Consider the following 27,836-nt stretch of genomic DNA (forward strand, 5'->3'; position numbering starts at 1 on the left):
TCACTGAATAGGTTGTCTATTTATTCATGATCACCACCAACAACCATATATATATATGCACATACATATTAGAAATGAACTTTGGTTTAATCGGATACATTCAATTCACAATGATTAAGCAGAAATAATTTCATTTTTCAAGGCTAGATATTTGGAAAGTGGTGTATGTCTAACTACTTCTCTTGAGCAAGAGAGAACCCACGCTTCAGAACTCTGATGTGGAGCTGGCCTTCCTTGGGGAATTCAGATCTAGGACTAGGTCTGAGACCAGTTTCTAATTTTAATTACTGCTACCAAAATAAAAATTACTCCCACAAAGCAGATTAAATCCCCCCATGTAGATCAGCAACAGAAGACCTCTTTAAAGCTTATATAGACATAGGGTTTGCGCTGATCTCTGCACAGCATAAGCCTCTGTTGTTGGCCCATCTCCACAGGAATGAATTTTATCCAGAAAGCACAGCAGAAGAGGTTCAGATTAATATTCTAGGTTAGGCTTTTACTATTGGGTAGCATAAAGGTCAAGTAAATAGTTTAAAAATAACTGAACATTATTCCTATGAAGGACCTGTGCGGAAGGACAACTTTGTCTTTTTGGTGTTGATCTTGTAACTCACAGTTTTTACCTTTTGTGATCATATTCTGATTTACTAAACCTCATGACTGATAGCTGATTCCTTGCTGGCTCCATAAGAATTTAGTAAGTTATTTAAAACTACTTCAATTGACGTTTAGGCAATTTGGGTATTCTTTTCAATTTTCAGACAAGACATTCTTAAATAATGGCTATAACATGTGACTGATGTTCTTACACATTAATTCAACACTGAACCAATTAACTACCTATGCATGCAGTTTCATAATAATATCTCATCTATTTTCAGTTAATTAGGAAACATGATTAAGATCATGTGTGTTGAATTAACAGGTCAGTGCATCATCTCACTACAATTTCATCTGGGAGATAACTTGTTCTGAAAGCCATATGAAAAGAACAACGATTTATCCTTCCCACTCCCATGTTCCCATTTTTGAATGTGATCAGCCTGATGTTTCATAGAAAGAGGTCAGTTTTGAACTTGTCTTCTATATAGATTTTCTGCTTTGAAATGTGAATTTCTAATTGAGGCATACAGGTTTTATAAAATGGTCCAAACAATCATTTGCATAAAAACTGCACAACAAAATGAGAGAGAAAATTCTTCACTTCTTACTCCATGTTGGTGAGTTCATATTTATCATACATGTCATTTTCTTCTCCTGGCTGAGTATCTGAGTGATGAATTTCAATGAAAACAATATAGATCATTGCTCCAAGTACACCTCCCAGCATAGGTGCAACTATAGGGACCCACCACCAATTATTTCCAGCCCTGTAAGACAGAAAAAAAAAAACCCAAACCCAAGAATTATTGTTATTTGTTACTCTAGTGAACACCCTACCTTTTATTTGGCAGTAAACAAATACAGTTACATGACACTCAACTATACTGTAGACCTTTCTGTTTTGTCTCACATTTCTGTAAATGGATGACACCCTTGTCTGTCCTGCCCATGTTGTGATTGAAATGTTAATTAACCACCACCAGGCACGTTGGTCTACGTGCTGTACTTGCACCTTAGAAAATAAGGCCTCTTTACTGCATATCTGTTTTGGGGGCAGGGGATAGTTTCTCCCTTGTGGAAAATGGGCTTCATTGACTTACAATGAAATGAACAGGGGCATGTTTATTGCACAGCAGTCTTGACTGATGCTGTTGCCAAATGCTCATGAATAGGTTTTTAGGAGTGATTAATGCAAATGTATGTTGCAAAAATGGTTTACCTCATCTGCATGGAGATTTGCAGGTTCAGGCCTGCAATAGTATACATGATGTTCCTCTTGACAAGTATAATAGATTATACTTGATTTTGAGTGTATTTGCCTTAGGGAACGTAATAAAACACAGTGACTGTAAAGTGGATTATACTTGATGAGAGAGGTCAAGATTCAAATTTCATGATGTAGTATCTTATCTCTGTTTAAAATGTGGGGTCTTTCAGTAAGAGGTAAATAAGCATTTAGAAGTTTTATACACCTAAAACTTAATCTTTTTTAGAATTGCTGTGTTCAGTAAGAAAGTCCAGCATATTGGCTCCACTGAAATGTTTACATTCGCTTTGCACAATTACTAGGATATAATTTTAAATGTGTAGATTTATGAACATTTTTAAAGAAACAAGTCCACCATTAAATGGTATAAAACAATAAATAACAATCTCTTTATGCAGGAGACTTGGGCTTGTAGAATTGCTCTCCCTTTCCTGGAGGTCCACATTCAGACAGTAAATTACTGAGTAGTGGTTTCACAGCACAGACTTTCTTAACTGTACTGGTGCATGAAGGTGTTTTGATTCGATAACATGCTGTATTAATTGAATATGCAAGTCTGCAGTGAAAACCCAGCCACTTCAATTTCATGCATATTGAAAATGGAGAAGTAACATTTTTTTCTCTCAGAAATACAAAGGGACAAATTCATCTGTGAGAGCAACTTCACAGGAAGCTGCCAGGGGAATTCTTAAATTGTAAGGATAATTATTCAGCACTCTGTTGTATAGATTTATGCAGAAGTGAACTTGTGCTTAAGTCACAATGCAAGAATAGAACAGGGCTAATCTCAGTGATATTGATGATAATATTATTCCATGTTCAGAAATGCCTTAGATTTTTATGTTTTGCCTTTGGAATTATTTATATTCTGCTCTGAGGATATAAAATAACTGCTGATATTCCTCTACTGAGTTTATAGATCTGTTTGTTGTTGAGTCATGAATGTCTGTTGAGCCCCTGAATTTCTGGAACAAGCATGGACTAAGGTTTTATTGAATTAATCCGCATAACAAAATCTATATCAAGTACTACATGTACTCCTCTGTGTGTGCCTGTGTGTGTACATGGGCCTATAAGGAAGGTGTTGCTTGGCAGGTTTCTCTCTCAGCATGTTCCATGAACCAACATGTGCCTCGTTGGCTCTTGCATGACCTTGTCCAAAATCATGGCCTGTATTTGCAGCAGCTGCTGTTGGCTGTGCTTTAGACACCCTCTGCTAAGACGATGGGTGTAAAGTCTTTATAGAGAGCGATGCCAAAGCTGAAATGAGATCAGGACACAGCTGAGTTATGAATTTCCATGAGACTCAATCCTCCTTCATTGACACAGGACCAAGAACTCTTTGTGACAAGCACAGATAGCTTCACCGAAGTAACCTTAGTTCCCTTATACCCTGGCTTTACCCTAGTTTACAGCTTTGCTGCCAAGTTAGCAGGAAAACATCCAGCTATGCCTTTGTCATCATCAGGTGGTTTTGATGTTGGCAGAGCAGGAGGGAGCCGGCTGTGAAGGGGAAAAGGTAGGGCACAGGCCTGGCAAGCAGTGCTTCGGTTAACTGCAAAAATTTCCGGGTAACTACAGCGTATAAGCTACGTGGACTGGGAACTTTGGCCCATTTGAGACTTGCAAATACATTTCTCACCTAGCCAGCTGCTGCGGGATAGCGAGATAACACTGCTTGCTGTAAGAAATGCCAGGATAATTCAGGCATTCAGCAGTGCGGAAGGTGTCTGCCTACTGTTCTACACTCCGGGAAGAATGCAAGATATTTCAGAGGCCACTTTTCCATGCAAATCCCTGTGCAGACAAGAGGTGCGTCTCCTGACCCTTTCCAAAATGCAGTTTAGTTTAGTCCGGGCGACTCGTGCCCGGGGCCGGCGGCCACGAGGTGTCAGCGTTACCGCGCCGGCGGCGGCCGGGCTCTGCCCGCCGCTGCTCCCGCCTCGCCGCGGCGGAGCTGCGCGCTTAGGGAGCGAGGTAAATACTGTGTCGCTGCTGCTGCCATTGCCAGTCCAGACCCAGCCTCAGCAAAGGTGCAAAAGAACCCATACTAAACCAGGGGCGAAATACTCTATGGCTAGCTTCAAATGATGATGCGAAATACTGTTCTGTAGAGCCATTTCTCACTTCCTCGTTGCCGTTTCATGCTCTGTTACTCTTGTCAAAATCCAGAGTCTGGTATTTATACTCAAAGCTCTGGCTGTTTTCTCACTACAGACAAAACTTCACTACCCAAAACTTTTCTTAAGCTTATTAGAATATTAAGCATGTGCTTAAGAAAGACTCCTGGTTATCTACATGGTTTTAGGACAAATTGTTAGAAGCATTTAGGTCTCCAAAGTCAGCAGTTGTCTCTAATGATGGGGACAGTTGCCATCTGTGAAACCGACTCCCAACAGGTTGAGGAGCAGTTTGCAGGAGCAGGCCACAGTGCTGACTACGTCTGTTGTGTGCAAAATGGTGCTTGCTATAGGGTGCTGGACTGGCACCCCCTTTCCAGCTGCAGTGGGTCAGAACAGCTTCTAATGGGAGCCTTTAACCAAAACAAATGCAGTTGCACTGGCTAGGGAAACCACACATTAGCCTGTGTTCCCTGGCCTGATTCTCAGGGAAACTGCTCCTTCAGATGCCTTTGTGCAAAACGTAATAACATTTAGAAAACCGCTGCTCAACTGCCTCCCTATGCTCTGGACAACTCCATGGTCCAGCGGAAGAGCTCCCCTCCAGTCTACTCACAGTTCTCTGCCTGAGAACATGATAAAACCAGAATTTACTGGACCTGCAAGCACAAAGAAGGGTAGAGGGGATTTTCCCCCTGTGAACTGACTATCTCAGTGTTTCGAGCATTTGCTTGGGATCAGGGCATAGTGAGTCTCATCCTTCTGTATTTGATTCCAAAGTGAGGCTTTCCTGGTGGTCCCTGGCTGCTCTGTAGGCAGCACTCGAACACTCACTGACCCAGACAGAGAGTGACTCAGTCACCTTGTGAGATGCTTCCATCCTCACTCCATCCTCACTTCAACGTCTCTTCAGTATTTCCTATTGCTCGGTTTGTGCAGCACTCCCCTCATGTCACTGTGGAGGTTTCATGCTTAGGTCCCAGTTCCTGGGCATGCCTTTTACTAGAGAGCTTAGGTTGTGCCTCAGGATTGTGAATTCCAGTTAAGCTGAGACATCCACAGTTTAGCTGTCAACTGTTGTTGCATCACTTAAGTCTCTCATGCACATGTAACGCCAGCAGAGCATCAGGTGGTTCAGGATTCCAGCTACAATCGTTCAGACTTCTCCCATGGCCTGTAACTGATCCAAAGTTTCCAGCTACCTAACAAAGCTCAAGTTCTTTCTAAGTCCCACCTGGATCTGTGCTGTAAATAGATCAGAACGTATTCCTGTTGTATTGTTCCCTTGAACTTTGTTATAGCTGTAGCCTTATAACTGAAGGCAGGGAGGAAGTCTTCTTCCTCAATTTATACATCCCTGAGACTGCTGTAAATTTATTCTGGCAATGGCCAGATATCTCATACCTCATTTTTTATGTTCCCATTTTTAAATTTCTAAGTGTGGTCTTTATAGTGGGGATGCATTCCCTCTTTGTATATAAATCCTAAAACTAAATTAGGGAAGATCCCATAGTGGTACAGATGTAGAGTTTTCTTGTAATTTCTTAAATGTAAATGAGTAAGACCTTACTTTTGGAGAGGAGGGGAGATCACAGGTATTCTGTGACTAGACCACCATACAATCAGGCTTCCTAACATTTTCAGCAACGTAATAGCCAATTTCATAATATGTTACAAACTATAGCACATGACACTATAATTAGCATCATAGTCAACACCTACTTAAATAGGCATGAGAGAGGAGACTCCTAGGTGTGGGATGTCACTCTGTGCGCTGCTGTTTTAAAAAAAAAAAAAAAAGTACAGTCTAATGGTACAGTGGTAAGAGCTGCAGGGGAGGAAAAGTTTTGAAGTAACTGGGCTAGAAAGCTGACCTCCCACTGGCGGCTCACCAGAGCTGTGTTACATCTGAACTTTGGATCTGGCCTATGGTGTGACAGCGTGCCCGCTTCTTCTATGCCATGCTGAGCTTTTTTTGTACGTGATTTGATTTGTGTAGATGGAAGTCATACTAAATAAATACAGATTATTTGTACTTTGTGAAGTAGCTAAAATGAAATCTCTATTAACCAGAGCTCTCTAGTGGTCTACAGTACTTCTGGGGATTCCTACTTGCAAATAACTGGAAAACAAACTGCACAAAAATAAACCAAAAGATCTATCTCCTGATGACAGATTATTGTTACTTAGATATCCCAGAGTGCCTCTTAGACTGGATATGTGTAAGCTGTGGATTTGATGTGCAGCTAATTAGCTGTACATTTGGCCAGCCAAGAGCATGTGTGTGCGTGCGCACACGCATGCACAGGGATTTGAGAGTGTGCTCTGAAATGTGGGAAAATGAAGGGAGCTTGCTTTCATTCACTCCTTCGCTTCCAGGCAGGAAGTCAGCCTTTTAGATTGTTGTATATTTCTGCAGTAACTCAGTAGTAATAATAGGCTAAATCAATCTGATATGTCTGTGTTTTTTACAGCACCCAATAAATATTCCCACCTAACTCTCTCACGATTTCATTTTTTTTCTGAAAGCTGCAGGACAAGAGAAGAAAGCACTCTTATATTTTCAGTGACCTCTAAGAATCTCTAATATTTTGGGAAGGGTCTGCTTGAAACAATGATTGATATTAGAGATAATGTGTGTTTGATTTGCCCTAGGAGCAGGAAATCCTTTTTAAAGCCCAGTTCCTAGAGGATGTCTGGCCCAAAGTGCACGAATAGCTTCTTCTGGTATGCAAAGAATTACCTATATGTATATAAAGTGTGACTTGGGTACCATGTTGAATCAGGATCTTACTTTCCTAGGAAGCAATTTTAGCCAAGAGCATTTTACTTCATATCCAGGCATACTTACGTGAATACTTCCATCCCCCATCCTGCAATGGCTGTGAAGAGCCTTGGGCCTAGATCCCTGGCCGGGTTCATGGCACAGCCACAGTTCATTCCCAGGGAGCAAGTAAGAACAATTATAAGAAGTCCTACTGCAATTGGCTCCAGGCCCTTTGGTACGCTGTTATTTCTGGTGTCAAAAATAGCAAATATAGCCAGAAGAAGAACAGCTGTTGACATCACCTGGCCAATGCAAAGAAAAGAATATTGAATAAATATGTGCAGATTCCTTCCAATAATGAAAAGAGGGGCCATGGCAGCTCTGTGGATTGCGGTGGCTTTGAGCTGGTATTTAGATTTATCCCACTATACAGAGTAGCAAAATTTGGAACCCAGCACATCTCTACTCCACAGTAATAGGAATTTTTGATACCTGTGCTGAAAGAAAAAGACAAGAAATGTGCTGAGGATACTTGAAAAAAAATCTGCAACAACCTGGTGTGGAAAGAATAGAGGATTTAAAAGGCATCTCCTGTGGGAGGTCTGATGCTTTGTTTCCACATTTTCCTATCAATTTAACAGTTCCATTTAGTTGATTTTTTGTAGTTCTGCTATGCCAATGCAATCAGTTACATTGATATGGAAGTGTTTTATGGGACTGTAGCTTATGCTGATAAATTAGGCTAAATATGCACCTCTTTATCCAGGTATTGCATAATGTAAGAAAAAAAAGTGAAGTCTACAAAGTCAAAACTGAGCAGCTAAAAAATCAGGAGTTACCTAAATTGAAGTTGCACGTGTAATTGTAATGTGACCTCTGTATCGCATACGCTAATTGAGCTGATGAAGGAAATTTTCTTGGAATTACTTTGATGGAAGTACTGCTTTGCTTAAATCAAATGCTTTGTAAATGTTGATTTTGCTAATAATTAACTTAGGGGAAAAACAGACAAAAGTTTCAGCGATGTCAAAACATTCAATTTCTATACTGATTTAAAGAAGTTTAAGTTTGGGGGAGTTAAAAATTATTTTTATTTCATCTGGTTTTAATTTTGTTTTAAAATATTCATGGGCAAAAAGATCTTATGGAAAGGTCTGTTGACTGATCCAAAGCAAATATCAGAACTGTCTTTCTTACAAAATTTCAAAATGATGTTTGGATTTTTTGAAGCCAGATTTCACAATCTTCAAGTCCTGTACGGAACGAAGTCCTGTGCTCCAGCAATCCCTAGTTTTTCATAGCTTACTTAGCAGTATATTTATTTCACGTATGCCTGAAGAAGACAGGTAAATTGATTAGTAGTAGATAGAAGAGATGAAACTTCATTTTTCACTGTTAGATAAGTGGGATTAGAGGATACAGATTAGAAATAAAGTGGAGATTTTTTCAGATTCAGTCATTTGAAAAATAACAAATATTACAAATCTGTTTGCCAAGAGAAGGTTAGAGAGGAGGCTTATGGTAGCAGAAAACTCAGTTGTTCAAGGTGTGTTAATCCGGCCTCTTAAGCATTACTTAAGGAATAACAGGTCCACAAAATGGGCTGGATTTTGATGTAAATGGACATAGCTCTGCTGAAGTTTATGGAGAAATGCTGATTTATGCTGGGGAAAACCTCTTACATATATTGCATTAAAGACCTGTAAAGTGCAACAATTAATATGATGTATGTGGAAAGAACAAGTTGAAATTACCTTGCTTGTAAAATATGACTAAAATGTAGCTCCCACAAACAGCATTGCATTCTCATTGCTATTGTACACAGTGATGTATGACCAAAATGGTAAGATTCATCAGACCTGTTAGGGATCTATGTATTTTTTTACTGCTTGGTTCTACAGTTTTCAGAATGTTTAATTTGTAGAATCAAGACAGCAAGCGCACTTACCTGATCTGCAAATCCGTTTATGAGGGACAGATACGGAGCTGGATATGTTGCAAAGATATGTGCTGTTGCGTTAGGTCCTGTGACTTCAAGTGTTCCGTTGCTATACTCCATCAAGGCGTCTATAGAAAACAGCCATTACCTGCTTGCACTTCTCCATAAACACTAGGTTTTCTAGGACTAGAATATATGTGATAGGTCTGTGCACTTCACATTCTCAACTGAAACTGATAATTTTTTCTGAGAGCATAGTTAACGGATCTGAGGTGATGTACTAATTATACCCACCTGTCTCATCTCTCCTCCTGTGCCTTGAAGTACTTGTTTTATATGTCACAGCTTTCAAAATGGGGCTGTTTTTTCCCCTGCTCGTTGCTCCAAACTCAGTGCCAGGGAGCATTTTCTGATACTGAACACAGTTGCATTATTCTGTAAAAGAGGTGCTATATTTGGCATCATGCCCCCAAAAATGCATAGCGTCCTGATTGTATTGTTGTGAATTCCCAGCCACCAGGAATTACTGCTATTCCATTTGACAGTTGTGCAACAATTTTTTCTGGGAATGAACTCTCCTGAGAGACCTCCTCTTCTAAAGGAGTTTGAATTTTTCACTCTGCTTGGGCTTTACACCCAACTGCTATGCTAGTCATCCAAGATGTGAGGGGAGGTGCTAGCCCCAAAACTTCAGTTCTTAGTATATTTAAGTTAATGTATTTTTATATATATTGTGAAGATTTATGTATGTTGTAAATACATGTATATTTATGTTATTATATTTAAAGTGTATTTTAAATAGTATAATATAACCTCTGTGTCAGAATAATTTGCTGCCTTGGCAAGCTCTAAAATGTTAAAAATAGGAAGACACTAAGATGAAGCACTCAAAAATCTGCACAGACAGACACGAATAACAAACACTGTGCCTTTATTTCCCTAGTGGATCCAGTTATGAGGTGATACTTATGCGTAACGAAACAGCTCCCCATCTCCCATGGAAGTCATGGTGAGGATGGTTAGCTTCTCCTGAAGCTAGCAGACAAATCTATTTCTCCTTGCCCCTGTTTTTTCTAGCTTTGCTTAAGGGCACGACGTGGGTGCAGAGAACATTTAGTTGTTTATTTTGGTCAGGCTCTCTCATTTGCAGTGTCAGATTATTTTGTTGCATTTAACTGTTTGGAAAAAAAAGGATAAGGAAAAGAAAATTTCTCAGCTGTGAATTACTTTGTACACCTTTAGAAAGGCCTCATGTTCAGCAGCCTAGCATATATATCCTCTCACTCTTTCAGGAGTATTGCTGAAAATGAAAGCACCTAGTTCAGATATGTGTGTGTGGGGAAGATGGAGGTGTTGAGCTCCTATGTCTGTTCTTCTACCAGTGATGGACTTCAATGAGTGCAGGACACTCCTGCAGGACACTCCTGCAGGTTGTAGAAAGGAAAAAGTACGGAAGAGGTTTGTAGACATACTGCTACATCCTGGCCACAGCCCTAATCCTGGCTGTCTGGCTTGAGGAGGACTGAGATTCAGATGGAAATCCTCTTCTGGAATCCCACAGTTTCCGAATTCTAACACTAACCTTAAACCAAACAAACCACTCCCTCCACCCCCCCACCCCAAAACCCAAACAAACAAACAAAAAACCCCACCAAACCCAAAACAGTTACCACAGTTCCTAAAGATTTTTCTGTTCGTGATTACTACTGCTACCAAGCACCTAGCTGATATACAACAGGCATTTCCATTTTCATTTTTTCTCTGTTGCACCTAGACCTAGCACTGTCTGGAGACGCAATGCCCATAAGAGAGAGGCATTGGAGGAGATGGGCTGGGACAGTAGAAGCGTTTGGAGAGTAGAAGAGTTTTGGAGTAGGTGATTGAAGCAACTGATCCGACTGAGAAGATTCAAGTCAGGGAGTCTGTTACTAAGTTTTTTCCCTTTGTGGCACACTGTCTAAAAGAAACATGCCTCAAGGATAGGGGTAATCTTTTTTCTTTTTTTTCTTTTTTTCACTTCTAATATGTGACCGCTTTATCACTCTACCTGGAGTTCATTGCCTTGGAGAGCTACGTCTCTAGGGTGGTCTGAAGTTTAGTCAGGAGGGACTTGATCTCATATCCTGTAACCTCAATGAACGACGTTGGTGACACTTGCCTACAGGCATTTGGGTCAGGTCTTTAATGTTTCTAATTTGCTTGGAAGATGAATAGCCCTATATCCTGGCTATTAAGTAATTTAAAATCCTTACTGAGAAATACATGATCTCAGAGTATCTGATTTCCCATGAACAATTTTTCTAAATTTCAGAACATTTCCTGGAGTATTAGTGTTTCAGAAAAGTTGTAGGATACCTGGAATATTTGAGTCTTTTTTTTCCCTTCAAACTTTTTATGCTTCTTCCTTTCTTCTTTATGGCTTTAGTTTCAGTCCTGCCATTAGCCCTGTGTGAACAGAGTCCTCTGCCTGCTTGGCATTCATTGAAAAATTGGGGCCTCATGTCTAAGGTGTACTCACCATAATAAATCCCAAAGACAGCTGCTGCTCCAACAAATGCTCCCAGGAGTTGTGCTAATATGTAAATTGGTAATTTGGTCCATTTTAATCTTCTAGTCACGCACATGGCTAATGAAACGGCTGGGTTTATGTGACCACCTGAAAAATAAATCACAAAATAAGTCATATGGATGACTGAGATACATGAGAATAGGTGAAGGATTTGTAAAAATGTGGGCACATTTGAGCACAAGACTAGTACATGCTTTTCTAGATGTTATTTTGTAATTAAATGCTGACTGCAATTAAACTGAAACAAGTTGGATGAAATTAGGCAGGGGAAGAAGCCACCAAAATCCAGCTTCCCTCTTGATGTTTGCAGACTGTGTTATTTATCAGACTCTGTCCTGCAGTATAATCTACAGATGTATAGACAACCTTTCTAGAAAAAGCCTAAATCTGCCCTATCAGTTGTAATGGGAGGGTCCATCATTCTGCACATATTCTCTCTCCTCAAAGGCCTTGGCTTTTTATTTTTAAGGGAGGACTGGGGCAGCAGAACACTCATTCAGTTTAGCAAGCATGTATTAACATTGATCATATATCTTGAGGCAGATCTGGAGTACCCTGGATTTAAGTCATGTTTATGTCCCCATTTTCAACCCGGGGTTACTTAGGAACTCAGTTTTCATGAGCATAAAATAATGTTAGGGCCGTCCAGCTTTATGCTGACCGTTGGTGAGCTATGCCTAGATGGGATCTGGGGACAGCAGTGGGTAGTTCTTCATCACGCGTTTTCATCAAGCTCTCACACCCTCCAGAAAGGTCCAAGATAAGGAAACTGATAAAGTAGCTGTGCTGAAACAGAGAATTCTATTTCCTGTGGAATTTCTTTCTTTTGTATTTAGGAGTAGCTATACCTCAACTCACACATGGAAAAGATTTCAGCAACATTGGAATTCTTTGTGACAATTTTAGTTTCTAAAATATATTTATTATTGTGTCACATGCTAGTCACTTCCCTCAACATCTTTTATCAACAAGGAAAAAAGTGTTGAATGCTTTTGGAAAACTTCATTTTTTACAAATAAGTAGTTGATACTTAAGAAATACAAACTGCCAAATAATTAAACAGATGAAACAGTATTCCACAGTAAAAATACAGTAAAATCCAAATTTTGCAAGGACATAGCAGATCCATTGCTTACCTTCTAGGTAAAGTCTCATTTCAGCCTGTATGGTTATCAGAAAAAAATGGCCTTTGTCTTTAATAAAATAACTAAAAGAGCACGACCTTTGTCTGTCAAAGGCTAGTGATGGAGAAAGGGCCTCTATGTACATTTTCTGTGTTTGCTTGCACTTCAGGTCAGTGAGTCATTATCTTATGAAATCCAGGCACCTTTGATACATAATGAACTGACAAACACAGATAACAGGCTGGATAAAACCTTCTTTGTATCATTTTCAAACCTCTGCCCTAGTAGCACCAGTCTTGAATGAATTTTGAATTCCTCACCGTGTTTCAAATTCTTCAGCACAGAGCAAATAGATGGATGGCACCTTATTTAACAGCTCTTCATGTGAATTTTGATAAATTGTTGTCTTGTCTTTTGTTCTTTACTCTGGCTGGAATGAATCATTTTCCTTTCTTTCAACACCACATATTGTTCCCCACCTGTATATAATACACGGTGATTATGATGGCCAGGACAACTCATAATAACATTAGAGATGCCTGATTAACATTAAATCTGGAAAGGAAAAGTCTAGTTGAAGGCTCTCATGCTGACATAGGGGAGTTAAAAGATTCTTGGTTCCTGTGCCACTGGTAATTTCCTGGTTAAAAAAGAAGTCCACTTTGGACAGCATGTTTCCCATTCTTTTGTAGTTGCAGTGATCACAGTCATGAGTTTGTTTTAAATATTAAGTTGGAAAAAATGGTGGGAAATTACCTAGACATTGAGGAAAAATAGATGGAGGAAAAGCAAAAAGGGGAATTTTCCTAGATAAAAGAGCTCATATTCACAAGTGTGCAGACTATATATTTTATGTTACTGTGAGTTTAGAATTTCATAAACAACTGATGCAAAATACTTTAGCAGTACTTAAAGATGAGACTTCATGGCCAAAGAGCGACAGAATTTGCTAACGCACTCTATATAGGAGCTGATATTCTAAAGTGTCCACTAGTAATCATATGTTGGATAGTCACAGCCTATTAAAATATCTGTTCCTATTCTTTCACAGAGAAAATGCACTGCATGCAGAATCCTTTGTCATGGGAAAAACACAGGAAGCACAATACTGCAACATCTGCAACTGCTCTGCCCTGCTGGGATTGAATTCTAATCTTCTATATAATAGAGATGAATATCCCTTAAAGATGCAAATGTAGGACAGGTTAGTGTCTTTACAGATTTTTTTTCATGATCCTGGATTAGAAGAATTTACCTACCTACATGTAAACCAAAAGCTGTAGTTTATAAAGTTATTCAGATAATAGGAATGTACTGCTGAATTAACTTTGCGTGGTATTGAGGAACCGTTCTGCTCTGTTTCAATCACAGTAACAGGACTGCCTGTTTTGCAGTACCTTGAACACTTTCTAATGTGAACTTAGAAACCTCCTCATGCATGGTGTCTCTGCAAAAGAATTTGTAAAAGAGAAGAGAAATGGCCACAGTAATTTCTGCTACAGTGCCTATTTATAATGGCCTAGTTATATCTAGAGACATCTGCCCAGATCGACTTTACCCTCTTTATGAAGGGTGAGAAATGCCTCTATGAGAACTGGAATACAAGGGCACCATTTGCTTTAAGAGGACAATATGAACTCCAGATACAACATGGAGTATTGTGTATTATCATACACAACACTGTGTATTATTACAACCCATCATTTTCTATTTTAAAGGGAGAATTTAAATGTTAAAAGCAGTTACGCGAATGTTTCTGATATTAATTTGGCCAAACTGAATGGTGGAAATAGGAGACAAAGCACCATCCAATAGGGCACATGCAGACACTGATTAGTTAGCCCAGTTACAAACAAAAGAGAGATTCCTGACCAATATATATTGAGGAAATGTTATAGCAGAAACAAAGGGGCAATGTCAGTACATTGCCACTGTATCACAGAATGTATTTCCAGTACTGACTCTTTCTGTTGTTTCTGCTTTCTATGATCTGCTGCTTCTGCGAATAAGCAAACAGACAGGAGCAGACTTGCTACTGCTTGTCATATGACATGAAGAGATAAATTGCACTCTGGAAGGTGAACGCTGCTCATTATACCCATTAGTTGGTCATTCTACCTTCTACCTGGCTGGCAACCATTTTAGCTGGTGACTGCTCGATTCTGTAAGCTTTTCATGGTTATTTCCTTAAATGCACCAGCTATGCTGTCCAGGATCATCTCTATTGACAGAATTTTGAAATCAAGACAAAGCAGATTTCTGGTTTGCACAGACCACCTTCCATTAAGGCCAGAGGTCTGCCAAGGTCTGCACACTGTAGTTCAGATCAGAATTTGGTGGAAGATTTTGTCAAAGGCAAAGAATAGAAGGAAAAAAGAACACCACAAAAGATTTACTAGCGAAACTCTGATGCAGACTCTGCTCTAACAGTGCTTGCTATTGCTAGATACATAATTGTTTATTCCATGAGATGGAAGTAATTTAATAAGGTAGCCTTAAAACCATGGCAATAAACGCTATATAAGAAAAAAAAAAAAGTCGCTTACCAGAAACCCCGCCAGACACATACACTGCTATGGTGACTGCCATTGCAAATCCAACTGATACTGTCATGGGCCCACCATGGGCTCCTCGGCTAAGGACAGCCTGTCCCACACACCCACATCCAAGTGCCTATATTTTAAAAAAGAAATGTAAAATCATGAGTGTGTCTGTCAAATGTTATTGGTTAGTTTGCAACACCTGCTGCTGTCCAGGTATAGCTGAAAATGTTGTTAAATATTGAAACAATGCTAGAATTTGAGATTAGTGGCATGTGTGCCATTGCTGCCTTAGCTGCAATGACCATTTGCTCTTTATTTTCCCCTGCTCTGTGACCAGGAAGAATGTCTGCTAAAATAAGGATCTCTCTCTCCCTAGAAAACAGTTTTCAAGTACAATGATGGGATACAGATCAGAACTTGGAGCCTAAGCAAGATCTCACAGCCTCTACAACAAATCTCTGCACCTGAAAGTGAAGAGGGAATTAATTCTCTGTGGTAAGTTTTCAGTTCTAGATTGTTGTTACAAGCAATGAAAAAAATTACTATAAAAGTTATGAAAGATAGTTCAAAAAGCTTTTAATGTTTAATGCTGAAACTCTGGAATGAGACAACTTTCTGGAGGTTATAGTGTGTGTTACTGTTATGCTGCCTTGATATCATATATTGCTCTACCAAAATATTTCACTGGCTCTGCAGCTTGTACAATCAACTGAAGTGGGGATACCTGAACAGTTCACATAGGGGTATTCTCAAAGGATTTAAACTAGCTTCCATTTTATGTTGGTTCTCCTCAGAATGAAGTTCAGCAACACATTTAAATGTATGCTTAAGATCATGTTTATTCAGTTCTAAAGTTTCTGCTTAGCTTCAAGTATATGTTTAGGCCCTATTAAAGTTGGTAGGAATGATTTTCAAAAGTACAAAACGCCTTTAGCGTAAGATAGACTAGCTGATCCGTTTCTGCCAGAAATCAATTTGTGTCTCGGAAAATCTTCTTTTTAAATATATGCTTAAGTGCTTTGCTTAATAAAGACCCAACACTCTACAGAAGATATCAAACAGTGTCTGTAGTCTGAAAACTTTTGCTTCTCTGCAACTGCAAGTGATCTGAATCATACTGTTTCTGGGATGTGACTAGATTTATCTGGAGCAACCTTAATTACTTTGATGTTAAATTGGATAGATATATATTCCTTCTTTGACAGTATATGGGAATCTGATTTTTTTTTTTTTCTTCCTATAAAATCATTCCATCTTAGCCAATGCAGTTGCTTTGGTTAATCTTGCTTCACTTTAGTGTTCTGCCATTACTGTGTGTCATCAACAACTGTATTGCAAATATTCTTCCTAACTATGAATATTTGAATATATAAAATGTTGTTCTTTTAGAAATGTTTATTTTCAGTTGCAAGGCAGTTGCATTCAGAAACTGCAAATTAATGGCATTAATTTCTAATGCCTTAGAAATAGACTGTACCAAAAGATTTGGTGGTTGAGGTTTAACAAGCAAATTCTGCTAGAATAGATGCAATTTAAACAGGCAAAATCATACTTTTGTTTCCATTATTTCCTCAAGGGTTTTAACTAATACCAAAATGTGACAGAAAAGCTCTCAATAAAATTACGCTCTTAACCAGCTTTGCAATGCAGACAGAGTTTCTGTTATAAAAGTGCCCTGAGACTGTGTCATATATCCAGGTGCAGTTCTTGCCTGGAGGTTATAATCATGCAAGCAAACAAAACACTGTCTGGTGCCAGAGTGTTACAGCTGTCAGGTTACGTAAGGGTAGGGTGGTGTTAGATAGCAGCAGTTTATTGGACTGCATAATTGAAAGTTACAAGACATATTCCAAGCTGCAGTCAACTGCTGTGCCATGGATGACATGCTTACGTTAGGCATTCTCTCCTTGCTATTAGTATCATACACCTAGCAATTCAAATGGTAAGCACAAATGCACATAGAGACATAAAGCCAAAACAAAATACATTTTAGTTGTTTGCAGCTGAAATTACATGGTTTTTTTAAAAATGTCATATGAGACAATTCCACTCATCAAGTATTTGTATGTTTAATTAATATGGAAGGAATGGGTATGCTGGAATTTATAAAGTTTAAGATTAGGGCACAAGTCTAGAGGAGGTGGAATTAGCATGCTCTAGCCTTCATTTTCCAGACTTCTCAAAGGGAGTATTCCAGAAATTGCACCAAGCAAGATCTAGTGAAAGATATGGTTCAGATGTGGAGCAAGTTCAGTAGGCTGGTCTGGGGCCCTGTGTACACTGGGGTGCAGTTTGCATTCAGGCAAGTAGTTTGATCTACAAGCATGCATTTGTGTTCTGAAATGGCATAGACAAAGTTGCAGATTCAATGAAAAGGTCATTCTTTTCAAAAATATTACTCCTTTCTGTAAGGATGATGAAAAAAGAGAATAGGAGTGGGGGAGATGGGTATAGAAAAGGGTAAGGGACAGTAACCACACCTGTGTATATCAACGACAAATTCACAAGAGGGAAGGAAATAACAGAGGGAGGCTGTGGCCTCCCTTCCCCAATTACCAGAACTGAGGAGAATCATGCGGAAACAGCTGTGTAGTCCTCTTGCATAATAGCTTCTGCTCTGCACGTCATAGGGTGATATGCAACTCCAGACACTCCATTTTTGTGCTAACCAGTCTCAGAAAACTGAATGTACAAACAAGAAGGCATACAAGCCAGCTTGAGCGCAGCTGCACTGGTTTCTTGCTCAGTGGACATTGGTAAATGACTGCCTGCTCATGTATGATGAATGAACACTACTGCAGGCACAGTCAGTGTGTGCCCATTCTGGGATGGGGAAACTGGGAATGGAACCTGCAAATATGAACCATGTTACAGTAATATTTTCTCCATCTGCTGTCATTTTAAGAAGGAGAGAAAAAAATTTTCTCATACCTACTGTAGTTAGGTTGACATAACTGAAAACTATCACCTAATCATGTAATTACATGAGCAGCAATTTAATACCCTGTGAATCTTTGCTGGGCCAAGTTAAGACCAACTAGATCATCAAGTTGTCACTAAATATTCTAAATTTCTAGGCGAAGTTCAGCCATCAGCTGCACCCACACAAACTCATTGATTGAAGCACATGGAGTCAATGGGAGTTTAATTTACAGTAGAATATAGCCAGATCTCTTTATCTTACCTTGTCTTATCTTATGTTAGCAGGTTTTCATCTTGGCAGTTGTCTACAGCCTGATCTGCTTCAGTTTACTGGAGTAGCTTCAGTACTAACTTTTTGTTCACAAAGTAATTAGATTGCTGTCATAAATCACAGGTTTGGGTGTGGAATAGCTGTTTGCATATTCTCTGCCAAAAAAACTTGGTTCATAGTCATTAGATCCTTCTTTTTATCTTGGGTAACAAGGCTAATGTTAGGAAAGGAAAACAACTGGCCTCCAATGTCCTGTTACTCTCTGGAAGCTTGCAGAACTTTATCTCTATCCCACTCATCAGAGACTAAAGATCATTTTGCCTCCATCTGTGCTATTTTTCAGTTTTTTTGCAAATGCTTGTAATAACATTTTTCAGTGTAAGTAGGATTTCCTGCAAGAACTGAATCCAGAATTTTAGGGAATCTATTTTTCTACATGGCCTGTAAAGCTTTAGACATCTTAAAGCAGAATGCTTATACAAAAAAGGCCCCTTCTTATCGAACAGATGTAGTGGTAGTGTGCATTCATAGCCACACATTCTTACTGTAACATTAAAGAAGCAGCCAAATCTGCTTTTTAGCAGTGTGGAGACAATGACCTGTGGTTCGTTATATCTCGTACATCACCAGCTGCCAAGCTGTGGTGAGTTACATACCTACAGTGGGGTACCATAGATGTCCCTGCAGGCAGAGTATGGCCTTAATGGCCGCACAACTGATGATGCCCTACACGAATATAAGAATTCAGCATGCTACAAGGAATACAGAGTCAGCAGTTACAAAAAAATAGTATTTTAATTATAAGATGTACGCTTTCAATCAGGAAACATTAGAAAAATAGTTCAGAATTTCTGTTTTAGTCAGTTTTCAGGACAGAACCGTACTTAAACAACCACAGCTAATTATGAAGAATCTCCAAGGATCCCTCCACCAATTCACAATTTTCTGTAAGGACGCTTTTGTTCAGGGAAGGCAGCAACCCTGCCCCTTTCCCACGCTACACTCCCACCTATGTTCTCCTGCTGTTCCCCAGACAGGCATTTCCTGCTAGCCAGCGACTTGTCTGCTCCTCTTTTTAAGGCTGGACAGACCTGCAGTACAGCTCTGGATTCTGCTGCATGTGCGTATGTTCCTGCGCAGCGCTGTGAATGGGACAGGTTCTCAGGGGCAGTGCAGTGCGTTAGGCTCAGGCTGTGTGCTTGCGGTGAGTGTCCTTCTGCTATCCTAAAGTTACCCATTCTGAGTCTGTGGAAGCAGAGCGGTATTGCTGGGACTCAAGGACATGAGAGCAAGCCCTGGTATTTCACATCTTGGGGAAATCTCCATGACTTGTCCAAGCAGCCAGACTTTACACTGCATATTTAGGCCCTTAAAAGCAGGGATACAGGCAGGAAGAGTCAGAGAGTACTTTGGGAGTTGCGAAAAGTGGTTGCATTTGCCCTTCATTACAGGTAGGGATCTCATTGCCCATGAAAACATTAGAGGGTTGTTTATGGTTTTTCTGTAGTCTTGTACAGTTCCTCCTGCCCCCCTTTAATATTTTCACATACGGTTAGTTTGGGTGTTGCTTATAAAAGTAGTAAATAAACTTTTCAGATAAGAGGCTGATTAATAAATTGATGGTGTCTTTCTAAAGGTCTTTAATTTGGAGTGTATTTTAGAACTCAGTTTCGTTTCCAATCTCTTTATTCACAAAGGAAGTCTGCTTATTAATTTATCTGCTGCATTTCGTAATAATGTGTTTTATAATGGGTTAGAAACTCTTTCCATACAAAGCCATATTTTTGCTATGTTTGTGTATTATGTAGGGCCTTAATTCAGACTGGGCTCCTAAGCATTCTTTCAATAGGGACAGTAATGCTAACAGCAACAAAAACAGAGGCACGTTAGATCTACTAAAATTCAGGGCATTAGCTCTGCAAGAATTCAAGTTGCAGGAAACTCCTGTTCTCCCAGGAAAGAGCAATCTTCATCTAATTGCATGTTTAATATTTGCTGTCTGTTGTTAAATCAGATAGTACTTAAAATTTTTAAGTGAGATAAAAATACAGCGTACCAGTCAAGTAATTTTTAAATACTTTAAAAGCACATGGCTCTTATTTTATCATTAATTAAATATTTGGGGGGGACAGGGGGGATTTCTGTACATTACGATTTAATCAAACTTGGAGTAATAAAAAATGGCTATATCCGTTCTCCTGATAATCTCCTGGGACACAACCAATATCCTCTTGGGTTCAAATGGATTTCCCTTTATTTTTTTCAGCCTTGCTATCTAATAAAATAAGGGTTTGAAAAAAACCCTTATCATTTAGTTAATTAGGATAGACATGAGCCTTAAAATGATTGCCATTTTGAAAGCATTTTTTTAATGACAGAAAGCATTACTACTTGGCGACATGTATGTAAATTTAATAACTTTTTCAATTAATTGTGTATATAAAGCTTTTAAAACACATAAAGATCTGGTTCAAATTGCTCTGTGGGAAAAAATACAGTGAAAATATTGAGGGACAGACTATGCTGTGTTATATAAACTGATGCTTTTAAATTTTTATTATTGCTTTTGCACATGCAATAGGAGACAAATAAAAGCTTGAAATCACCTAGAGAGAATGCAAAGGTCTGCATTCTCTCATATTTTATTATGATTAATATTGCACTCTTCATCCTGAAATGCTAAAATGCTTTTCTTTCCTGAATTATATAGGGTAACTGGCTTGAGTCAGTTTCTTCAGTGAAGATTATTTTTATTTTCTTACTAAGTTTTAGAAATTCAGGACAGAAAGGAAATGAAACATTTCATATTCAGATACAAACTTTCAGGACTGAAACATGGCCCCTTGCAAAGGGGCTAGGAAGAAAAGTCTGGACAAGGGAAGAAAATCTAACCTAGTAGCTTCCTGAGGAGAAAAAGAGCCTATTCAGGTGCTGCTTCCCTCCCAGGTTACTCATTTATTCTTGATCTGAGATGTGCTTCTCTGCTTTGCTTCCTACACCAACTGAAAAGATTAAAATCTTTCTAAACTCTTAAAATGTGTGTAGTCTCTGTAACGGTGCTCGGGGAATTGTACCATTCAGAGAGAGTGCAGGAGTGGGCATTGCAGTTTCTGAGAAAGGAGGTTTTCTGTCCTCTCTCAGGAGGATAAGGATACATGTATCTTTTCTTTTACTCTTTCCTTTGGGTGCAGGAACAGGGTGGCTGGATCTTTGCTGTGCCCTCATGGTGCATGGTTATGAGTAATTAAAGCCTCTTCCTAAGCTGTTTTCTGTTGGGAAAAAAAAGTGAATGCTTTTAATAGTAAAGAAGCCTTTGAGGAATGGGTTAGAGGAACTGAATCAACTTTGCCTTTAAACCAGCCCATGGATTGGAGAGCTTACTAGAATTCACTTTTAGCCAGAATGGTTTATTGAAGTGTTGAGGTCACAAAGATATAAACTCACTGTATGGCATGAACTGCATTTATTATCTTTTATTCTGTTCTCCAACTGTTTATGACAGTTTTAAAAAGTTATTACTTTTATTACCTTTTTTTTATTTGGCGAAACTTTTGAAAAAAACAGCCTGTAAATTTGTGCCTGTAAAACATAAATTCAAGTTTTGCACTCCCAGTTCTATGTTGGAAGGATGCAAGTCTTCTGTGAGGCTCACAGAAGACTGTAGGAGAGTGCCTGCACTTCAGACCTATAGATGCAAACTTTCCGGAAAAAAATGCATCTACAGAAAAAGGTCTTGGAAAATTAAGTTCAATTTACTGGAACCTCTTGGTTAAACAATGAGAGCTGAGTTATGTGTTCGGGCTGATGTTGCAAAGATGAAGATAATTCTCTTTTAAAACTTTCATGCAACACAGAACATCTGAGTCACCTGAAAGTTTAAAACGTCATATACTGGAAAACTTAAGTTTGTATTGAAAACAAAAGATTTCCTGTGACTTTTCAGAATTATTTGCTGTAATAAACATTTCAGGGTAAAAGAACAATTAGGTAACCTTCCTTTCAGTTCTTTCACACTGCTAACTATTCAGTTGAATTGAAAAATGACTTCAGGGACACAGAAGCATTGTCTAGAAAAAAGAAGTTAATTGATTTTGATAATAGTAAAATTACAGAAATAATACCAGTGTGCAAGAACACCTCCTTAATCTCAGCACAACTAAGGGTCTTCATTACCACTTTGACTTCTGTTTGCAATGCTGGTTTAATGCAGTAGCAAGAAAGAGGAACAGTTTGTACATCTTCAGCAGAATCATTTTCAAAATTTCATGCCATCAAAATATATGCAACTGGTACATTTGCAGAAACAGAAAGGACTTTGAGTTGGTGATGACCGGGAAAGGAAGCATCTTATTCCCATAAAATGAGCGGTTTTGGTCTGGAAGCACAGGATTAAATTCTATGACAGTAGATTAGTGAGTGACTTCTATTATTTATTGGTTGTACTATAGTATTGCTGCTAGAGACCCTAATGTATGGATCTCTGTGACATAAGAGCCACTTTTCAGAGTGCAAACACTGCTAAGGCCCATGGTATTTGTAGCATTACATAATATTTAAAAAGCTGTTGAGTGACATATCAAAATACCAATTTTAAATATGTTTTAATAACCTTTTTAATCTAGTTTTGACAAACTTAAGTTCACCGTCTAAAAGCTAATTATACAAGACTCTGTAGTCCAGGAAATTCATTGCTGATGGCAAACAAGGTAGCTGTTAGAGGCTACTGCTATTTAATTTTGTACCTTAAACAAAACTTGCTGTAAGCAATTTCATCCTATACAAAGAAAGAGTCTCCCTTTCAAAAAAATTTAGACCACAGAATTTATCTTTGTTTAAAATGTCTAAGTAGTAATTTTGTATTGAACGCTAAACACTTATTTAAGGAGTAAATGATCAAAAGCTACATTTGCTTTCATATAATAACATCATGTAATGAGGATTCTAATGCATGTTTGGAATAAGGGATATATATTACTGTACAGTATTGTAATTAACATGCATGGGAATGTACGGCCACAAAAAGAAAGGTATGGAAAAGTTGTTTACATTTTAATCTTCTGGACTGAACAAATCCATGGAATGTCATACTTAAAGATTTTTCAGGCAAGACTAAACTCCCCAACAAAGCAGGAGTGATAACTTACATAATAAAGTGGTCAGAATATGAAAACAAGACAAAAAGATTTTGAGCAAAAGATAAATAGCCTTCCTTCTCATTAATTTGACTGTTTGCAGTGTGGGGTGTCATGCATTCAACTCGTGCTCATGCACTGCATCCTCCACGCACACACAAACATTTGCTTCAGTGGGAGTTTTGCAAGAGGCTCTCCACCTCCAGTTGGAGACTAGGCTTTGGGATAGAAATATATATACTACCCACTTGTCTTTATATTTTAAATGGAAGCCTGTGTTCTCTTTCAGCAAGGAAGTGTACACTGCTCTGGACTTAGGAGATACTGGCTCCTGTGCAGCTCCTTTCTGGGAAACTGTTTAGTAAGATGCTCTTGAGAGTGAAGATGAAATACAAACTATGTTAGGTGAGCGGTAGCTGGTAAAGGAAGCCACATGGCCCATTTGGCTTCTGTTTTTAGAACTTTTCCAATTCAGATATAGTTAATGGCGTACGCCATAGTAAATCCCATTTTGTTTGAGAGCAATGCAGCCAAGTTCCAAAGGGGAAATATGGAGAGAAGCATGACTAAAAGCAGAGAGGCAGTTGCATAGGCGAGTTCCAGAGCGACTCACTGAAAAGTTACATAAACCATCTATCTGATGCAGCATGGCTTCTTGACTCTTTTGTGCTGGCACCCAGATGTTGCTCCCCAGGAGCCCCAGGAGGAAATGTACTGAACCAGGAGACATGTTGGAGAATAAAAAGCTCTCCAGAGAGCTCTTTCTCAAGGGAGGCCTTGGGGGCAGCCCCAGCTACATAAGGCTGAGGCTGTGTCAGAGGCTGGGAAACGTGTGTGTGCACTGGCCTCTCAGCCATCATGGTACAAATGGGCAGGTGTTCTCCCACCTCAGGGACCTCTTGCATAGGTGTAGGCTGGATGGATCAGTACCACAAGTTGGTTCCAAACACACTGTGTAAAACCGACATTACTCAGTATCCATTTCCTGGAAAACAGTTGTCTCCTTTTCAAATGTTCATTGAAAAATTTATGGGTAGATTGTGTTTTTTGTGGATATTTATTCTAAATTACAAATGGCACAATTAAACTTTGCAGGCTGGGGGTTTACCATGTGACAGCAACAAGGTAAATGCAAGAAATGGGCAGGAGTTTACAAATGATCTGCAAACATAGATACCCAGCATAATGTGTGCTCCTCATTGCCTGTACTGCAAATGTAACTTAGTCACGTTAAAACTGTTTTATAGAAATCACACAAGAGGTGAAGTGCAACATTTTCTTTTTCTCAGCTTGATGGAACCATCAAAAATGAATAAGATATAGTTCAAGACAGTAACCAAAAGCTCAGTGTAACCAAAACCACATGCAATTTGCTTTTGGTTATGGACAGTACATTTTGGGTTTTCTGCCCCAGTTCTTGTTCCAGAGTGTAATTAGAGAAGCTGTGCTATGCCTTGGGGAATAATTCAAGGCTTGATACTGAAAGAAATACTTGTTCCTGCAGTAGAATAGGTCTAAGCGTAAAATAGCCTTATCACCAGTAGGATTACCCAGACAGGCGATAACGGCAGCTGCTCTGTATACCATCGGATCCGCCTATACAGCAGGGCACTTCCAGGTTCCTAGAGTTTAGTGTTCCTCACTGAACCCTCAAAGAGGTTGAAATTGGGTGCTTTGATAGGCAGAGAGGGACTCACACAGGCTGTGTCTGTATTATCAAGTCGTGCAGTGCAAGCAGCTGGTTCAGAGAACCTGACTATGGACATCTCAGGAGGGATTACTTAGGAGTATCTCCAGTCTGATCCACTGGACTGAGCATCCATTAATGGTCAGGACGTTTGCTGTAATTATGGAGCTCACCTTCCACTTCAGTTTCATCTGAAAATAATTCAGTTTACGTGCTCTGAGACCGTGCTGCAAGGCAAACCACAGCATATTAAGTAGGGATGACCAAGAGATGTTACCCGAACTGTATACTCAGTGACTTTCTCAAGCCTTGTGGTCTCAAATCTGTTCAACATTGCAGGCAGAGCCCTTCTCACCCCCAGGTGAAGGCTTAGTTTTTGCCTGATGAGTAATTTCACTTTCTAGATGTCCTGAAATTAATCTTAGAGTTTGTACATTTTCCATTTTGGAAAATAATGTTGCAAGGCTTCAGAGTTACCAAAGATGGTAGTTTAAGGTCTTAATAGTATGTGGTCTGTGATGTTGTTCTCCAGAGAAAATAGAAATAGGTGATTTGGCAGAACAGAATTTCACCCAGCTAACTTTCAGAGGTGCTAGGTTGGTCACAGACTTAGGTACGGTCAGTTAGCGTTGACTTCCAGACAGAGCCTGTGGGTAATGGAAAGGCACCTGCCTTGCTCCCTGGCGCAGGTGCTTTTCACAGGCTGCAAAACCCATCACAGTGACATAAAATAGCTTTCAGCAAAGATCTGAATCAACCGTGCTGTAGCCCATGAACTCTTGTCTCACTTTCACTTTGTAATAGGATTGAGACATAGTAATACGATGGTGGAAAAAAGCTATCACTTCTTTTGCACACATGGTGTCTGTTTTTCAAGGATTTATGCCCTCTGACTTACCAGGGTGCCCCTTTCAGTAGCTCCAATTGAAGTTAAAGGTTTAATATTTATCTGTTCTTAAAGAGACACTACTTACTAGCTGACAGAGCCTAAAAGCAGTAGCAATAAATAACAGCAGAAAAGTCAGTTTCTTCACAGTAAATGCTTTGTACTGCCACTAACTTGCGCAGTCTAAACATAAATGGAAGTATCCAAGCACTGAGAGAGCTGCAGTTCAATTCATGTGAGGCTCTTCTCTGCTTTAAGCCAAGGTTGAAACTAGAAAGGGTAAGACAGAATTGAGAAACTCAGTCAGATTATCAACAACAATTTTGTAGCTTCATTTTCTGCTATATTCATATGGTGAATATACTAGAAAATGGGCTCTGGGTTTGCATTTCCTTCTAGTCTTATGCAGCAGGACATTAAATAATAGCATTTGTGGTCTAATCTGCACTTTAATACGTTTTCTTCACTTGCTTAATTGTATTAATGGAAAGAGGAGAATGATCTTGTGGCGAGGACAGAGTGCTGGAAGTCAGGTGATCTGGGTTATATTCAGACTTCTGCCACAGGCTTCCTGTGCAGTCTGCTGTAATCAGGTTTGCTAATATATAAAATGAAGATAATGACATTTCTCCTCCTTACCAGGGTGTTGTGACACTTAATTCATTAATGTTTGTAAAGTGCTTTGTGCTCTTGCTTCTAAATGTGCTCCTTACTGTAATAATGTCTTATGGATGGTATTAAATTTGAGAATAATGTTACTTTACTGCCTGCGCACTTCAGTCGGCTGAAGTGTAGTAAAGACCATTATTTTCATGTATTTTATGAGCTACTGGAATTTTTAGATGACTTACTTGAAATTTTGCTAATACAGTTACAGTTATAAAATATACTATGTCAGTATAATGCCTGCTTCTTATTTTTTCTGTCTTTTCACTATGATGAAATATGTAGCAATAAGCAAGACTGTCTTGTTCAGACTAAAAGGAGGAAGAAAGAGTTTGGCATAAATACTCTAGCTGCTTGACTTTCAGCTCTGCTACTGAGCCTGCTCTCTACCCTGGTAAGTCACCAAACAGCTCTGTGTCCCAGTGCAAAATGCACAGAAAAATTGAGCAAGAAATTAAGTAAAAAAACCCTGGGGATATGAAAATGGGGAGTTTTGGTATTTACCTAAATTGTAGCGGCACTACAGGATCAAGCAGCTGTATAATTTATGTAGAACAATTAAAAACAACAACAAAAAAAATAGTTAACTTACAAAATCTCTGAAGGTTCAGCACTGCAACTCCCAATAAATTCACTACAAATCACACAGCTAAATTTCTATATTGCACAGGCAAATAACTCAGCTAAAATTCTCTTAATGTGCAATACAGTATGTTTGTTAAAGCAAATGGAAGTTGTGCATAGAAGTGAAAGTAGAATAAACTGCTGAGTTTTTTAAAAGCAAGAGTATTATTAACATTCATTGTGCATATCTGGATTTTTCAGAATGTGAGAGTTCACTGAAATTCTGCCCCTATATGAAATCAAATGTTTATCAGACAATTGTAATACATAAAGCTATCTGTTTTTAATAGCCAGTGATAATTACATCAGGTGAAGAAAGGAATTACAAACTTACCATAAATAGAAGCAATTCATTCAAGGCTGTACAATGTTTGTCGTGCAGTAACCACGCTGCTGGTACAGTACAAGAAAAAGCATGCATGCCCCCTTACAAGCACTGTCCAACATTAGATTAGTAGGAAGAAAGGAAAGCAGCTGACACTTACTATCAATATAAAAGTTCCCAGGAATTCTGAGAGGGCTTCTTTAACCAAGCTGTTCTTCAAGGCAAATTTCTCCTTTAAACTGCTTTTGCTTTTCCGGCTCATTTTGGCTTCCTCTATTGCTCTGGTGCCCTAGTTACAAATACACACAAAATTTGCTCTGTATTCGTCCCTGCTTCAGCTGAACTTTGACACTTTTACTTATACATTGAAATATGAGATTTCATCTTG

General features: G+C 39.0%; 1 protein-coding gene across 1 annotated transcript; it reads right to left on the bottom strand.

Annotated features, from left to right (window-relative positions):
- Window positions 1-27,836, bottom strand: AQP9 (aquaporin 9). The gene is made up of 6 exons (XM_059823984.1): window positions 27,609-27,836; window positions 14,939-15,065; window positions 11,218-11,355; window positions 8,709-8,827; window positions 6,845-7,062; window positions 1-1,373 (listed from the first exon to the last, which is right to left on the bottom strand). The coding sequence occupies exons 1-6, from the start codon at window positions 27,708-27,710 to the stop codon at window positions 1,211-1,213; spliced, it is 867 nt and encodes a 288-aa protein (XP_059679967.1). The 5' UTR covers window positions 27,711-27,836; the 3' UTR covers window positions 1-1,210.

The sequence above is a fragment of the Gavia stellata genome, chromosome 13 (assembly GCF_030936135.1).
Source record: "Gavia stellata isolate bGavSte3 chromosome 13, bGavSte3.hap2, whole genome shotgun sequence".
Taxonomy (NCBI): domain Eukaryota; kingdom Metazoa; phylum Chordata; class Aves; order Gaviiformes; family Gaviidae; genus Gavia; species Gavia stellata.

Coding starts and splice junctions, on each gene's coding strand:
- AQP9 (XM_059823984.1), bottom strand. CDS start 27,710: ATGAGCCGGAAAAGCAAAAGCAGTTTAAAGGAGAAATTTGCCTTGAAG. Junction 11,356..14,938: donor TGTGTCTGGCGGGGTTTCTG/GTAAGCGACTTT, acceptor TTTATTTTTCAG/GTGGTCACATAAACCCAGCC. Junction 1,374..6,844: donor TGGGGGATGGAAGTATTCAC/GTAAGTATGCCT, acceptor TCTGTCTTACAG/GGCTGGAAATAATTGGTGGT.